The 17,758-nt window shown below is 42.9% G+C and overlaps 1 protein-coding gene across 5 annotated transcripts in view; it reads right to left on the reverse strand.

Moving 5' to 3' along the window:
• The window catches only part of LOC106612112 (protein phosphatase 3 catalytic subunit alpha), a 55,678-nt gene that overhangs the window by 5,830 nt on the left and 32,090 nt on the right, over positions 1–17,758 (reverse strand). For 3 of the 5 annotated variants that reach the window (XM_082956034.1, XM_014212991.3, XM_082956035.1), the window contains exons 7-13: positions 16,605–16,682; positions 15,761–15,855; positions 15,542–15,667; positions 14,681–14,764; positions 12,871–12,955; positions 12,680–12,777; positions 11,188–11,235 (exon numbers count right to left, since the gene is read on the reverse strand). In XM_082956034.1, coding sequence (XP_082812160.1) covers positions 11,188–11,235; positions 12,680–12,777; positions 12,871–12,955; positions 14,681–14,764; positions 15,542–15,667; positions 15,761–15,855; positions 16,605–16,682 — 614 coding nt within the window. Of the gene's footprint in view, positions 1–11,187; positions 11,236–12,464; positions 12,778–12,870; positions 12,956–14,680; positions 14,765–15,541; positions 15,668–15,760; positions 15,856–16,604; positions 16,683–17,758 lie in introns of those variants that run through there. The other 2 variants (XR_014378824.1, XR_014378825.1) reach the window with 2 other exon arrangements.

Below are 17,758 nucleotides of genomic sequence, written 5' to 3' on the forward strand. Positions count from 1 at the left end.
TACTAGAGAACCATTTTGGATTTTAGAATAACTTTTGTATGACTGATGCCTTAAGTGAGAGGTCTAATGCTTTAATATTTAATAATTTCTGCCCTCCGAATAAATATTAATTTAATAAATAAGCCCTTTTAATTTTGTCTGGCATGCCATGCCAAATAAAACGCAATATCTTTTGCTCATATCATTTTAAAAGCAGGTCGCTAGGTGTAGGCAAAACTATAAGCAAATAGGTAAACTGTGATATAACTAAAGAGTTAATCAGGGTAAACTGTGATATGACTAAAGAGTTAATCAGGGTAAACTGTGATATGACTAAAGAGTTAATCAGGGTAAACTGTGATATGACTAAAGAGTTAATCAGGGTAAACTGTGATATGACTAAAGAGTTAAACAGGTTGATTTTTCCACAAATAGACAGGTATTTTCCTGTCCATGGTAGCAAGATCTTATCTATTTTTGCTAACTTTCTATTAAAATGTATTGGAGTGAGATCATTTCTTTCTTTCAGGATTTGTATACCGAGTATGTCCACATCCCCGTCAGACCATTTTATTGGTAAACTACACGGTAATGTAAAAGTAAACCATGTTTGTGATACATAATATAGTAAGTACACTTATCATAATTAGGTTTTAATCCAGAGAGGTTAGAGAAAGTATCTAGATCCTCCATGAGGCTGTGGAGGGATTCTAATTGTGGTTTTAAAAGAAAACATGAATCATCAGCGTACATTGTTGCCATTTTATAAGAGATTCTCCAAAATTGAAATATTCTAGGCATTTATATATAAACTCCAGTCGTACTTTATCAAAAGCCTTTTCAAAGTCAGCTATGAAAACCAGGAATGGTTTCCCAGATATTTCATATTGTTCTATTGTTTCCAGTACTCCTGTCTGATTAGGATTAATTATAATATCTGACAAAACCTTTTTCATTCTAAGCATAGAATTCTTTGCGCTTTAGCTAGAATTTTTGCATCAAAATACTGAAGTGTGAGAGGCCTCCAATTTGTTTAATGGACTGGATCTTTATATATACTACTTGGACCTTGTTTCAGTAATAATGAAATCAGACCTTCTTGTTGAGTGTTCGATAATATACCATTTATATAGGAGTGGTTAAAACATGCTAATAACGGTCCTCTGAGTATATCAAAGAATTTTGGTATACCACCACTGGTATACCATCCAGCCCTGAAGATTTCCTGGACTTAAAGGCTTTAATTGCATCAAGAAGTTCCTCCTCTGTAATTTGGCCTTCACATGAGTCTTTCTATACACATGTTAATTTTACATTATTAATAGGAAACAAATCCATACAATCCATACAGTTTGTGGAGATGGTGGAGACTGAAATGAAAACATATGCTTGAAGTACTTTACTTTACTAGCTTGTCATTGTTGATAGACAACAATAATACCTCTTCCACACTGACTTTACGGAACTCAAAAGTACAATTCTTGTCTTTCATAATTTGGTCCAATATACAGTTGAAGTCGGAAGTTTACATACACTTAGGTTGGAGTCATTAAAACTCGATTTTCAACCACTCCACACATTTCTTGTTAACAAACTAAAGTTTTGGCAAGTCTGTTAGGACATCTACTTTGTGCATGACACAAGTAATTTTTCCAACAATTGTTTACAGACAGATTGTTTCACTTATAATTCACTGTATCACAATTCCAGTGGGTCAGAAGTTTACATACACGAAGTTGACTGTGCCTTGAAACAACTTGGAAAATTCCAGAACATGATGTCATGTCTTTAGAAGCTTCTGATAGGCTAATTGACATAATTTGCGTCAATTGGAGGTGTACCTGTGGATGTATTTCAAGGCCTGCCTTCAAACTCAGTGCCTCTTTGCTTGACATCATGGGAAAATCAAAAGAAATCAGCCAAGACCTCAGAAAATAAATTGGAGACCTCCAGAAGTCTGGTTCATCCTTGGGAGCAATTCCTAAACGCCTGAAGGTACCACGTTCATCTGTACAAACAATAGTACGCAAGTATAAACACCATGGGACCATGCAGCCGTCATACCACTCAGGAAGGAGACACGTTTTGTCTCCTAGAGATGAACGTACTTTAGTGCGAAAAGTGCAAATCAATCCCAGAACAACAGCAAATTACCCTGTGAAGATGCTGGAGGAAACAGGTACAACATTTTCTATATCCACAGTAAAACGAGTCCTATATCGACTTAACCTGAAAGGACACTCAGCAAAGAAGAAGCCACTGCTCCAAAACCGCCATAAAAAAGACAGACTACGGTTTGCAACTGCACATGGGGACAAAGATTGTACTTTTTGGAGAAATGTCCTCTGGTCTGATGAAACAAAAATAGAACTGTTTGGTCATAATGACCATTGTTATGTTAGGAAGAAAAAGGGGGAGGCTTGCAAGCCGAAGAACACCATTCCAACCGTGAAGCATGGGGGTGGCAGCATCATGTTGTGGGGGTGCTTTGCTGCAGGAAGGAAATGTATGTGGATATATTGAAGCAACATCTTAGACATCAGTCAGGAAGTTAAAGCTTGGTCGCAAATGGGGCTTCCAAATGGACAATGACCCCAAGCATACTTCCAAAGTTGTGACAAAATGGCTTAAGGACAACTAAGTTGAGGTATTGGAGTGGCCATCACAAAGCACTGACCTCAATCCTATAGAAAATTTGTGGGCAGAAATGAAAAAGCGTGTGCGAGCAAGGAGTCCTACAAACCTGACCCAGTTACACTAGCTCTGTCAGGAGGAATGGGCCAAAATTCACCCAACTTATTGTGGTAAGCTTGTGGAAAGCTACCCGAAACGTTTGACCCAAATTCAACAATTTAAAGGCAATGCTACCAAATACTAATTGAGTGTATGTAAACTTCTGACCCACTGGGAATGTGATGAAAGAAATAAAAGCTGAAATAAATCATTCTCTCTACTATTATTCTGACATTTCATATTCTTAAAATAAAGTGGTGATCCTAACTGACCTAAGACAGGGAATTTTTACTAGGATTAAATGTCAGGAATTGTGAAAAACTGATTTTAAATGTATGGTGTATGTAAACTTCCGACATCAACTGACATGTCATACCTGAGTTTGCTTATCTTGCCAATGAAAAAGTAATTAAAGTAGTTTGCAATATCAGTGGGCTTTGTGATGAATGAGCCATCTGATTCAATGAATGACGGAGCCGAGTTAGCCTTTTTTCCAAAAATGTCATTTAAGGTGCTCCAAAGCGTTTTACATCATTTGTTATATCATTGATTTTTGTTTCATAGTATAGTTTATTTGTATTTTTATTTTGTTTAGTAACATGATTTCTTAATTTGCAGTACGTTTGCTAATCAGTTGGGTTGCTAGACTTATTTGCCATACCTTTTGCCTCATCCCTCTCAACCATTCAATTTTTCAATTCCTCATCAATCCAAGGGGATTTAACAGTTTTTACAGTCATTTTCTTAATGGGTGTGTGCTTATTAGTAACTGGAATAAGTAATTTCATAAATGCGTCAAGTGCAGCGTCTGGTTGCTCTTCATTACACACCACAGACCAACAAATATTCTTTACATCATCAACACATGAATCACTACAAAACTTATTGTATGACCTCTTATACACTATATTAGGCCCAGCCCTTGGAACTTTGTTTTTCCTAGATATGGCTACTATATTGTGATCACTACATCCGATGGATTTGGATACTGCTTTAAAGCAAATATCTGCAGCATTAGTAAAGATGTGATCAATACATGATTTAATTCCTGTGCTGTTTGTAACTACCCTGGTAGGTTGACTGATAACCTGAACCAGTTCGCAGGCACTGGTTACAGTTTGAATGTTTTACTTGGTTGGGCAGCTTGATGAAAGCCAGTCAATATTGAAATCACCCAGAAAATATACTTCTCTGTTGATATCACATACATTATCAAGCATTTCACACATATTATCCAGGTACTGACTGTTAGCACTTGGTGGTCTATAGCAGCTTCCCAGAAGAATGGGCTTTAAGTGAGGCAGATGAACCTGTAGCCATATTACTTCAACAGTATTTAACATTAGATCGTCTCTAAGCTTTACAGGAATGTCGTTCTGAATATAGACCACAACACCGCCTCCGTGGGCATTTCTGTCTTTTCGGTAGTGTGAGTTAGTGTATGTTGCGCCACTTCGTCACGGTTTGTTGTTTTGTTTATTAGTCTATTTATATGTCTTGCATAGTTTCACAGTGATAATAAAATGTGGAACGATACACACGCTTCGCTTTGATCCCCTTCTTCATACGACAAACGTGACAGATAGTCAGAATATGAATGTCATCTGTTACTAGCAAATGATTGACTTCATGGAACTTGTTCCTCAGGCTGCATGTGTTAATATGGGCTATTTTTAGATGGTGGTTCTATGTGGAACCATAATGACTCAAATAACCGTTTGAGCCCTTCAATGGTTCTTTGCAGTTCTGAAAATGGGTTCTTTCCTCTTTTATTGACAATTAAAATGTAGGGGTGTCGGTTCATTCAAATATTTTGGGGCTTTGTTTGCTCACAGCTCCTTTTCAACTGTGAGTGAGCGTGTCATTCCAGTCTATCAGTTGTGTTTTGCCATTACATGTTAAATATGACTATGGCCAGTGACGGTTACATATGACTCATGTTCTTTATAGAACCTCAGGAAAGTGTTCTTTATAACACTATAAAGGTTCCATTTAGAACCATATGAGCATGTTTCTTTATAGAACCGTCCAAAAAGGGTTCTATACAGCACGAAAAAGGGATCTACTATCGTTAGGAACCAAAGAAACCCCTATTTGGCACTATATGAAATATATATGGAATATATACAATATGTGTGACCCAGGCTTGGGGTCAACTTCATTTCAATTCCAGTCAATTCAGGAAGTATACTGAAATTCCAATTCTCTTCTGTGCTTTTCAATTAGGAAAATTTGGAATTGGAATTTGGTTTAATTCTGAATTGATTGGAATTTAAATGGAATTGTCCACAAGCCTGCTTGCTACATACACACACGATAAGCAGTTCCTACACACGATAACCGGTTACAAGGCTTGGGCGGTATGCCGTATATACCCTATAGGGCTCCCGAGTTGCGCAGCGGTCTAAGGCACTGCAGCTCAGTGCAAGAGGCATCACTACAGTCCCTGGTTCGATTCCAGGCTGTATCACATCTGGCCGTGATTGAGAGTCCCATAGGGCGGCACACAATTGGCCCAGCATCGTCCGGGTTTGGCCGGGGTAGGCTGTCATTGTAAATACGCATTTGCTCTTAACTGACTTGTCTAGTTAAATAAATAAAAAATATATATATATACTGGGGTATTTGGAAATAGCTAGGGGTTTGGTTTTCAATGCTGTTTAAGCTATTTCTTTGAAGTTTTTCAATACATTTTAATATTTGTAGCTACTTTTTAAGTAAATACCTGCAGTCAACTTGTACAATATTAAGAGAAAAAATGCAAAAAGCTTATTTCTTTCAAATTTTGTGCACAAATTTGTTTACGTCCCTGTTAAAATCTGATTAAACATCATAATCATTACACAGGTGCACCTTGTGCGGGGGACAATAAAAAGCCACAAAAATATGCAGTTTTGTCACACAACACAATGCCACAGATGTCTATATTTTCAGGGAGCGCAGAATTGGCATGCTGACTGCAGGAATGTCCACCAGAGCAGTTGCCAGAGAATTGAATAAGATAATCCATCCACCTTTATCTATCTACCATAAGCCGCGTCCGACATCGTTTTAGAGAATATGGCAGTACGTCCAACCCGGCCTCACAACCGCAGACCACGTGTAACCACGCCAGCCCAGGACGTCCCTTCCGGCTTCTTCACCTGCGGGATCATCTGAGACTAGCCACCCGGACAGCTGATGAAACTGAAGGGTATTTATGTCTGTAATAAAACTCATTCTGATTGGCTGGGCCTAGCTCATAAGGGGGGGGGGGGGGGGGGGGGGGGGCTATGCCCTCGCAGGCCCACCCATGGCTGCCACCCTGCCCAGTGATGTGAAATTCATAGATTAGGGCCTAATGAATGTATTTCGATTGACTGATTTCCTTATATGAACTGTAACTCAGTAAAATAGTTGAAATTGTTGCATGTTGCGTTTATGTTTTTGTTCAGTATACATTTTTGTTCAACACATTCAGCAGAAAATAGCTTCATTTTCATCAGATGACAGATGTCCAGCAGCCTCACAAGTAAATGAGTTTACAATGAAAAAGCAAGGTATTTTTGGCTAAAAACGATGCATTGCCATCATATTTCTAATGTTTATCATAGAAAGAATGTAGCTAGCTACATTTCCTAATGTTTTGCTTAAAGTTAATCTTGCATTATACCGGGAAAAAGTAGTCTACATGGAAAAGTACTAGAGAAAAGTAGTCTATATGGAAAACAACCAGAGAAAAGTAGCTACACATATCAGTCAGAGCTCTGTCATCCGAGTGGAGAAGTGCAACTGAAGCACAAAATGTGTCTGATGCCGAGCAGAAATTACAATAAGAAGCATTTTAGATCTGCGTCTTCAAAACGCAGCAAGATATTTCTTATGCGTTTAATATTTTTGTCTGCGTAAAAATCGCAGCATTCTGCATTAACGCGTCCCATTAACTTGCTAGTTATCTCAGTAAGTGGCTGAATTAATAAGGAGAAAGGGCATCATATTGTGTTTGTGAAATCTGTACAACTGCCTGCTATCTTGATTTTATGCCGTTTTTTTCTCCTCTCCGTTCTCGGTCCGTCTGCTATTGCCCCATCTTCTTGCCCCATCTTCTTCGAGCAGAGCAGGCAGGCCTGTTGCCCTAGCAACTCCAGACTCCACACAGACACAGCATGTACCGTGAGTGACAAATCTTTGTTAACCTCTTTCAGTTTATATGACTTCTAATGTGTTGAAGGATCTCTTTAAGTTTATGCTTGTGTATGTGTGTGTGGGTGTGCAACCACACACCCTCTGGGGAGACAGCAAAAAGCGCTTGCTTGACCCAATTCAGGAAACCGTTGATTTTCTTCAGAGAATCTGTCTAAAGTGATTTCCTGTTGTTTTGAGACCTCACTAGAAGAGTAGAATAACTAGCTGTTGCTACAGAACGAGATGACCAATTTACAGTTAGTCTGTACCTTCTACCATAGTTTAGTCTCATTCACCACACATGAACACATACCAAGATGTTTTGTATATGCTTGCGTAAGATAGTTTGACTATATAAGGCTTCTGTACTCATTGTGTCATCGAGCTCTCAGCCTTACACTTCAGAGTGCATGACTGACCAGCTTCATTATTGCAATTCTTATTAATAAAGATTGATTGTTTGAAGAAATAACAAAGTCTCTCTCAATTGGTTAGAATTTCCACAACAGTTCACAAGCTGCTTCTAACCTCAGACAAGCATGCGTCAAAACTTTGTTCATTTTCACAGTGTCTCTCATTCACATTCGCTTATAAATGTCCAAACTCACCAAAAATGACATTCGGTAGCTCCATGCTATATACAATGCAGACCCCTTGACTTTTTCCACATGTTGTTATGTTACAGCCTTATTCTAAAATTGATTCAATTGTTTTTCACCCTCATCAATCTACACACAATACCCCATAATGACAAAGCAAAAACAGGTTTTTAGAAATGTTTGCATATGTATTAAAAATAAAAAACTCTTTCCTCATTACTTTGTTGAAGTATGACGCTACAAGCTTGGCACACCTGTATTTGGGGAGTTTCTCCCATTCTTCTCTGAAGATCCTCTCAAGCTCTGTCAGTTTGGATGGGGAGCATCGCTGCACAGCTATTTTCAGATCTCTCCAGAGATGTCCTGTTGGATGGTGAACCTTCGCCCCAGTCTGAGGTCCTGAGCGCTCTGGAGCTGGTTATCATCAAGGAACCCTCTGTACTTTGCTCTGTTCGTCTTTCCCTCGATCCTGACTAGTCTCCCAGTCCCTGCCGCTGAAAAACATCTCCACGGCATGATTCTGCCACCACCATGCTTCACCGTAGGGATGGTGCCAGGTTTCCTCTAGATGTGACGCTTGGCATTCAGGCCAAAGAGTTCAATCTTGGTTTCATCAGACCAAAGAATCTTGTTTCTCATGATCTGAGAGTCCTTTAGGTACCTTTTTGCAAACTCCATGTGGGCTATCATGTGCCTTTTTCTGAGGAGTGACTTCCGTCTGGCCACTCTACCGTAAATGCCTGATTGGTGGAGTGCTGCAGAGATGGTTGTCCTTCTGGAAGGTTCTCCCATCTCCACAGAGGAACTCTGGAGCTCTGTCAGAGTCACCAAGGCCCCTCTCCCCCCGATTGCTCAGTTTGGCCGTGCAGCCAGCTCTAGGAAAAGTCTTGGTGGTTCTAAACTTCTTCCATTTAAGAACGATGGGGGCCTCCTGAGTGGCGCAGCGTCACAGTGTTGTGGCATCACTACAGCCTGGGGTTCGATCCCAGGCTGTGCCATTAATGGCCGTGACCCGGAGTCCCATAGGCCAGGAGGGCTTTGCTTGGTTCATCGCGCTCTAGTGACACCTTGTGGCGGGCCTGGCACCTGCAGGCTGACTTCGGTCATCAGTTGAACAGTGTTTCCTCCAACACATTGGTGCAGCTGGCTTCCGGGTTAAGCGAGCGGATATTAAGAAGTGCAGCTTGGCGGGTCATGTTTCGGAGGACGCATGACTGGACCTTCGCCTCTCCTGAGCCCATTGGGGAGTTGCAGCGATGAGACAAGATCACAAAATTGGAGTGAAAAAGGGGGTAAAAATGACAACAAAAATAAATCAATAAAAAGTATATTTAAATTACGATGGAGATTTTTTGGTACCCTTCCCCAGATCTGTGCATCGACACAACCCTGTCTCGGAGCTCTACGGACAATTCCTTCGACCTCATGGCTTGGTTTTTTCTCTGACAACTGTGGGACCTTACATAGACAGTTGTGTGCCTTTCCAAATCATGTCAAAACAATTGAATTTACCACAGGTGGACTCAAATCAAGTTGTAGAAACATCTTAAGGATGATCAATGGAAACAGGATGCACCTGAACTCAATTTCGAGTCTCATAGCAAAGGATCTGAATACTTATGTAAATCAGGTATTTCAGTTTTTTTTTTATAGATTTGCAAACATTTCTATAAAACAGTTCAGGTGCTTTGTCATTATGGGGTATTGTGTGTACATTGATGAGGATAATTTTTTATTCAATCAATTTTAGAATAAGGCAGTAACGTAACAAAATATGGAAAAAGTCAAGGGGTCTGAATACTTTCCGAATGCACTGTATGTATAAATCAATCCACTATCAATCCACTATGAACATCTGGATACCACCCAACCCTACTAGTTACTACACACAACAGCTAGGCCAGTACAAACAGAATATAGTGAACACTTACAGAATCATTTACACACTTACAATCCACTATCCTTCCAGACTTATAAGTGTCAAGATTCAACAGTATCCTACTAGCGACTGACAGTCTACATAAAGATTGTAGTGTTCATGTGTTAACAATGTGTGTCACCACGGAACATCACGTTTCCAACGCAAAACTCCACAGGCTTGTGGTGGATGAATCAGAATTAGTTGGGTAACATAGATGATTAAGATGTTTTATTAGTATAATATGGTTATGTGAGATACTTGTCATTAGAAAGTGTCCTTTGGACTCTGGTATGTTTCAGTTGCACGTTTCCCTTAGCTGGGGCTCAGTCACTTGTGGCCCAGAGAGGGGAGAGGTCAGACTTGTCTTCATGGGAATGTGTCTTTTCCTATTCTTAAACCACGTGAAGGGATGGCGTGATTAATGGGGAACCAATTATTTGTCTCCACAATGTCTGTGCGCCAGTCACTCCCCTCAGTGAGCTTGTCCAGGAGTGGGAACAAGAGGTGTTTTACTGAGGATGGGCTACTATGAGATAGCACTGACAGAGGAGATTTATGATGTATTTTGATAAGAACGCCTAAAAAGCATTCCAGAGGACATGAGCTAATAGTTCTGTTCAATACCGTACCAGGGAGGGACGGTTCTAAGGGGACCAGATACTGGGCTATACAATGAACCCTGTTGATATAGCAGTTACTGCCTGCTGTGTTTTATGGATATCTGTCATACAAAACTTAACCTTGTGACCCATTCTATGTATCTGTGGTTTGACATGTATGTAGAGAGGGGTGGACCGTGGTTATAAAAGCTCTTTGTATTGAAGGTGTTGTCACCTTCCTGGTTCATTCGAGAGAGTGCATTATTGAAGGTCAAGTGCTTTTGCAAAAGTATCTTAAGTATTAAAGATGTAGTTAACTCGGACTGGTGTGTTTGTAACTCTCCTCATTTGGTAATGCAGAAATTAGCCACCACAGGCTCCACACAGCACATGTTGTTGTACCGAAATCAAATAGCAGAGGTTGTGTAGGGATGATGTCATTGTGTAGGGACGATGTTAGAAATATCGTAGGGTCAGATTCCTCCCCCAGATGATACACACTTATGATTAGTCACTGTCTTACCGTTGTGTGTGTTTGTGTGTGTGTGTGTGTGTGTGTGTGGAGCGTGTCTGGGGGAATGTGTGTTTGAGGGTGTGTGTGTGTGTGTGTGTGTGTGTGTGAGGAGTGTGTAGAGGGGAGTCTGTGTGTGTGTGTGTGTGTGTGGAATATATAGAGGGGAGAGAGTGTGTGTGTGTGTGTGTGTGTGTGTGTGTGTGTGTGTGTGTGTGTGTGTGTGTGTGTGTGTGTGTGTGTGTGTGTGTGTGTGTGTGTGTGTGTGTGTGTGAGAGAAGTGTGAGAAGTGTGTAGAGGGGAGTGTGTGTGAGAGAGAGAGAAGTGTGAGAAGTGTGTAGAGGGGAGTGTGTGTGTGTGTGTGTGTGTGTGTGTGTGTGTGTGTGTGTGTGTGTGTGTGTGTGTGTGTGTGTGTGTGTGTGTGTGTGTGTGTGTGTGTGTGTGTGTGTGTGTGTGGTGTGTGTGTGAGGAGTGTGTAGAGGGGAGTGTGTGTGAGGAGAAAGAATAAGAGCAGCCAGGCTTCACCATGAGCAGTGCTGTTAGAAGAGCTCAATGCATTGAAGGGATGGCGTGTATGGCGTAGATGGGTCGCCATGCCTCATCCCCCTCTTTCTCTACCTCTTTCATTCTCTCACACACTCACTCGCTTAATCTCATTGTTGATGCATGAGTGGAATTTACCTTCTGCGTCCTCAACAGGATCAATGGCTTCAATGGCCTCAATGGTAGCTGAGTATGGAGAGAAAGAGAAAGAGGGAGTGAGAGCGAGAGAAAGATAGAGCGTGAAGGAGAAAGAGAGGGAGAGAGAAAGAGGGAGGAGGGTGAGGGTTATTCATGCAAAACCCTTAGAGCGGCACTGCAGCCCTCAGCACAGAGGGCGTTTGGTGTTAGCATGTTCGGTAGCTAGCGTTAGCTCACACACATACACACATACACCAGGCTATTACTCCTCAGCAGTAGTGAGGTGAGGGTGACACTGACTGATGTGGTGAGTAACAGATGACGGACATGGGAGAGAGAGAGAGAGAGAGAGAGAAAGAGGGTGACAGAGGATGAACATTGGATAGAGAGAAAGAGAGAGAGAGGGTGACAGAGGATGAACATGGGATAGAGAGAGAGAGCGACAGAGGGTGAACATGGGATAGAGAGAGAGAGAGAGTGACAGAAGATGAACATGGGATAGTGAGAGAGAGAGGGTGACAGAGGATGAACATGGGATAGAGAGAGAGGGTGACAGAGGATGAACATGGGATAGAGAGAGAGGGTGACAGAGGATGAACATGGGATAGAGAGAGAGGGTGACAGAGGATGAACATGGGATAGAGAGAGAGGGTGACAGAGGATGAACATGGGATAGAGAGAGAGAGAGAGAGATGGTGACACAGGATGAACATGGGCTAGAGAGAGAGAGAGAGCGACAGAGGATGAACATGGGATAGAGAGAGAGAGATAGAGGGTGGCAGAGGATGAACATGGGATAGAGAGAGAGAGAGAGAGAGAGAAATAAAGAGGGTGACAGAGGAAAAGAAATGAAGGACAGACAGACAGACAGACAGACAGACAGACAGACAGACAGACAGACAGACAGACAGACAGACAGACAGACAGACAGACAGACAGACAGACAGACAGACAGACAGACAGACAGACAGACAGACAGACAGACAGACAGACAGACAGACAGACAGACAGACAGACAGACAGACAGATAGATAGATAGATAGATAGATAGATAGATAGATAGATAGATAGATAGATAGATAGATAGATAGATAGATAGATAGATAGATAGATAGATAGATAGATAGATAGATGTGTGTAGTGTGTGTATGCAAATGTGTGTGAGAAAGTGGGAATGTGTGTGTGTGTGTACGTATGTGCATGCGTCATGAGAGTGTATGTAAATATGTGTGTATATATGTGTGTGGGCGTGTTTGCCAGTGTGTGTGTGTACTCACCGCTCTGCAGAGTCTGCTTGCCTCCAGACAGAACTCCACTGGGCAGCATGCCAGTGTGTGTGTGTGTACTCACCGCTCTGCAGAGTCTGCTTGCCTCCAGACAGAACTCCACTGGGCAGCATGCCAGTGTGTGTGTGTACTCACCGCTCTGCAGAGTCTGCTTGCCTCCAGACAGAACTCCACTGGGCAGCATGCCAGTGTGTGTGTGTACTCACCGCTCTGCAGAGTCTGCTTGCCTCCAGACAGAACTCCACTGGGCAGCATGCCAGTGGGTGTCAGTCCCTTCAGGGTCAAAACGTTTTCACTCTCCTCCCTAAAACACACACACATAGAGGATTAAAAAAACACACACACACACACACGCATGCACGCACACACACACACACACACACTGAAGCTCACTCACCGTAAAACTTGGAACATTTTGGCCATCTTCCCGATGGCACGGATCTTGTTCCTGATCACCTCTTTCCTAGCTGCCGCTGCATTGGCTGGAAGGAACCAATCACAGAGGAGTAAAACACAGGACACCAATCACAAGGACGTGAAAAGGAAGGTTATATTGACAATAGAGTGAACTGGAACCAACCAATCAACACGTATAAGATCTCCTAAACCCGTGTTAACCTCAGACCTGCATTGTGTCCCACCACCCACCAACCCCTCTTTTACGCTACTGCTTCTCTCTGTTCATCATATATGCATAGTCACTTTAACCATATCTACATGTACATACTACCTCAATTATCCCGACTAACCGGTGTCTGTATGTAGCCTCGCTACTGCTATCTTCAAATGTCTTTTTACTGTTGTTTTATTTCTTACTTACCCACCCACCCACCCCCACCCACACACCCACACACCCACACACACACACACACACACACACACACACACACACACACACACACACACACACACACACACCTTTGGTTAGAGCCTGTAAGTAAGTATTTCACTGTAAGGTCTACACCTGTTGTATTCAGCGCACGTGACAAATAAACTTTGATTTGATTTGACCTTATTTTTGCCGTTTATCCTAAAACCCTATTCTTTCCCCATTGGGGTATGGCTGAACGGACCAGAGGTAACTCATTGGGGTATGGCTGAACGGACCAGAGGTAACTCATTGGGGTATGGCTGAACGGACCAGAGGTAACTCATTGGGGTAGGCTGAACGGACCAGAGGTAACTCATTGGGGTATGGCTGAACGGACCAGAGGTAACTCATTGGGGTAGGCTGAACGGACCAGAGGTAACTCATTGGGTTATGGCTGAACGGACCAGAGGTAACTCATTGGGGTATGGCTGAACGGACCAGAGGTAACTCATTGGGGTAGGCTGAACGGACCAGAGGTAACTCATTGGGGTATGGCTGAACGGACCAGAGGTAACTCATTGGGGTAGGCTGAACGGACCAGAGGTAACTCATTGGGGTATGGCTGAACGGACCAGAGGTAACTCATTGGGTAGGCTGAACGGACCAGAGGTAACTCATTGGGGTATGGCTGAACGGACCAGAGGTAACTCCTTGGGGTATGGCTGAACGGACCAGAGGTAACTCATTGGGTTATGGCTGAACGGACCAGAGGTAACTCATTGGGGTATGGCTGAACGGACCAGAGGTAACTCATTGGGGTATGGCTGAACGGACCAGAGGTAACTCATTGGGGTATGGCTGAACGGACCAGAGGTAACTCATTGGGTTATGGCTGAACGGACCAGAGGTAACTCATTGGGGTATGGCTGAACGGACCAGAGGTAACTCATTGGGGTAGGCTGAACGGACCAGAGGTAACTCATTGGGGTATGGCTGAACGGACCAGAGGTAACTCATTGGGGTATGGCTGAACGGACCAGAGGTAACTCATTGGGGTATGGCTGAACGGACCAGAGGTAACTCATTGGGGTATGGCTGAACGGACCAGAGGTAACTCATTGGGTTATGGCTGAACGGACCAGAGGTAACTCATTGGGGTATGGCTGAACGGACCAGAGGTAACTCATTGGGTTATGGCTGAACGGACCAGAGGTAACTCATTGGGGTATGGCTGAACGGACCAGAGGTAACTCATTGGGTTATGGCTGAACGGACCAGAGGTAACTCATTGGGGTATGGCTGAACGGACCAGAGGTAACTCATTGGGTTATGGCTGAACGGACCAGAGGTAACTCATTGGTTTTTAGGACTACAAGCTCTATAAAGGTATGATTACCATCATAGACCTCTTCCTCTCCATCATTCTCCATGAGCTCATCATCTGAACAGATACTGAGAACATTCACCAGCATCTCTGTCACTGTGGAAAGATAGAGACAGAGAGAGACAGACATTTGTAATGTCTTTATTCTTTTGGAACATCTGTGAGTGTAATGTTTACTTTTATTGTTTATTTCACTTTTGTATATTATCTACTTCACTTGTTTTGGCAATGTTAACATATGTTTCCCATGCCAATAAAACCCATGAATTGAATTAGAGAGAGAGAGAGAGAGGAGAGAGAGAGAGAGAGAGTGAGAGAGAGAGAGTGAGAGAGAGAGAGAGAGAGAGGAGAGAGAGAGAGAGAGAGAGAGAGAGAGAGAGAGAGAGAGAGAGAGAGGGAGAGAGAGAGAGAGAGAAGGAGGGAGGGCACGGTCAATATGAGACAGAGAGAGAGGGCACTGCCAAATGTATGACCATATTAGAGACACATATTTCCCTCAGATTACACAGACTCAAAAATAATTTGAAAATAAACCCAATATTGATAAACTCCCATATCTATTGGGTGAAATACTACAGTGTACCATCACAGCAGCAAGATTTGTAACTTGTTACCACAAGAAAATGGCAACCAGTGAAGCACAAACACTACTGTAAATACAACCCATATTTATGTTTATTTATTTTCCTTTCTGAGACAGAGAGAGAGAGACAGAATCAGAGAGAGAGAGAGAGTGACACAGAGAGAGAGAGACAGAGACAGAGAGAGACAGAGGGAGAGAGAGAGAGAGAGCGAGAGAGACAGGCAAAGACAGAGACAGAACAGAGAACATATTATTTTGGTGTTTGTAATACGGGTAGTCGTTGTTCCCACCTTTCTCTCCAACGAAGGGCAGGGACCAGGTGAAGACATCCATGAAGTTGGGCAGCCAGTAGGGATGAGGGGAACAGTTGAACTGGCGGATGTTCATCACGTTGTTCTCATACTTCAGAACCGCCGCTGTGAGAGAATGAGAGTGGGCAGCCCTGTTACACACTCATAGCCTACTGGTGTGTGTGTGCGTGTGCACGCGTGTGTGTGTGTGTCTCTCACCTTTGTTGTTGTAGACGTCCAGGTAGTTAGGCGCTGAGAAGATGGTGATGAGGGAGGGAAAGCCTGTAGTCTGACTCTTTCTATACATCCGGTACCTGAACAGGGACACAGTCAGGGAATCCAGATTAGGATTAGGGTTAGGGTTAGGATTCCATAGATCGGGGTTCAACATTAAGGGGTGTAGGGTTAAAGATGTGGTTGTTGTGTGGTTAAGGTTAGACTTGACTATGGATAACTGTGTTTAGAAATGGAATGATTTGATAATGAAACCTGACGCTGCTGTTTTGGTTGACTGAACTGTTTGTGTTGACATAACAACCCCTATCACCTATTAACCCACATCCCCACCCCCAAACACTTAACCCACATCCCCACCCCCAAACACTTAACCCACATCCCCACCCCCAAACACTTAACCCACATCCCCACCCCCAAACACTTAACCCACATCCCCACTCCCCAAACACTTAACCCACATCCCCACCCCCAAACACTTAACCCACATCCCCACCCCCAAACACTTAACCCACATCCCCACCCCCAAACACTTAACCCACATCCCCACCCCCAAACACTTAACCCACATCCCCACCCCCAAACACTTAACCCACATCCCCACCCCCCAAACACATAACCCACATCCCCAAACACTTAACCCACATCCCCACCCCCCAAACACTTAACCCACATCCCCAGCCCCAGATCAACACACACTGGGGTGAACAGGCGAATGTTTTCAAACATAATACATTAAGTTAGAGTTTACTGTCACTATGTCACTCACCATGTGAAGAATAACACAGTGTTTTGTCAATAACCTAAGAAAAAGTAGGGCTTCTCTTACCCAGAATCTTGCGCTTCATGTGCTCTGATGACTGACAACAAGTTGTTGGTCTGTAGAAACTCACACACTGCAGGGTAACTGGAGAGAGAGAGATATTTCATTCTGAACAACCCTGCATTAGATCAGACTAGGATAGTAGGCCTACTCTGAAACAGTTTACATTGAATGACCACCAGGGGTCATCATTGAGCCCAAAATGAACAGCAGATGCAGATCTAGTAGGAGGGCAGTGTATGTTTCTCTCGGTAGACTGGTGTAGGCTCCATATTGTATAGCACCATATTATGACAACAGTCTCAACTATCCATCACGTCAATCCTCTGGTCTCTCATTTTATTCATCTCTTTTTTTCTCCCTCACTCCCCGTCTCTCTCAAACTCTTTTTTCCTCACTGTTCTTAATATCAATCCCCAATCTAGCAGTAGTAGCCAGTCGTCATGGAAACAGAACGGTGCAGTCTCCCTAGGGATTGTGGGATGTTTTTTTTTTTTTTATATATGTTTTTATAAAAATGTTACTAAATGTACATCAATGTATGTACAAAGATTTTACCATGTCCCAAGCCCTCCCTCCACACACCTCAGTCCACCCACCTTGATTCCCTCTAAACCACTCACCCCAACCCCCTCCAAGCCACCCACCCAATCACCCCATATACCCACCCCAATCACCCCATATACCCACCCCAATCACCCCATATACTCACCCCAATCACCCCATATACCCACCCCAATCACCCCATATACCCACCCCAATCACCCCATATACTCACCCCAATCACCCCATATACCCACCCCAATCACCCCATATACCCACCCCAATCACCCCATATACTCACCCCAATCACCCCATATACCCACCCCAATCACCCCATATACCCACCCCAATCACCCCATATACCCACCCCAATCACCCCATATACCCACCCCACACCCTCCCTCAGTTCAGTCCTAGAAAACAACAATTCTATAGAGATATCACAACAAATAAACAAACAAAGAAAAATACAGGGGAAAAAAACCATTTGTCTCACATACAAACAACTCAACATACAAGATACAGATACAAAAAGTGGAGCAACAAAAACAGAAACAAATCATTAAATAAATGATCAGTAAAGCTTCGACAAACTTGTTTGGACTGGATAGCATTAT

The sequence above is a fragment of the Salmo salar genome, chromosome 09 (genome assembly GCF_965601325.2).
Source record: "Salmo salar chromosome 09, fSalSal1, whole genome shotgun sequence".
NCBI classification, from domain to species: domain Eukaryota; kingdom Metazoa; phylum Chordata; class Actinopteri; order Salmoniformes; family Salmonidae; genus Salmo; species Salmo salar.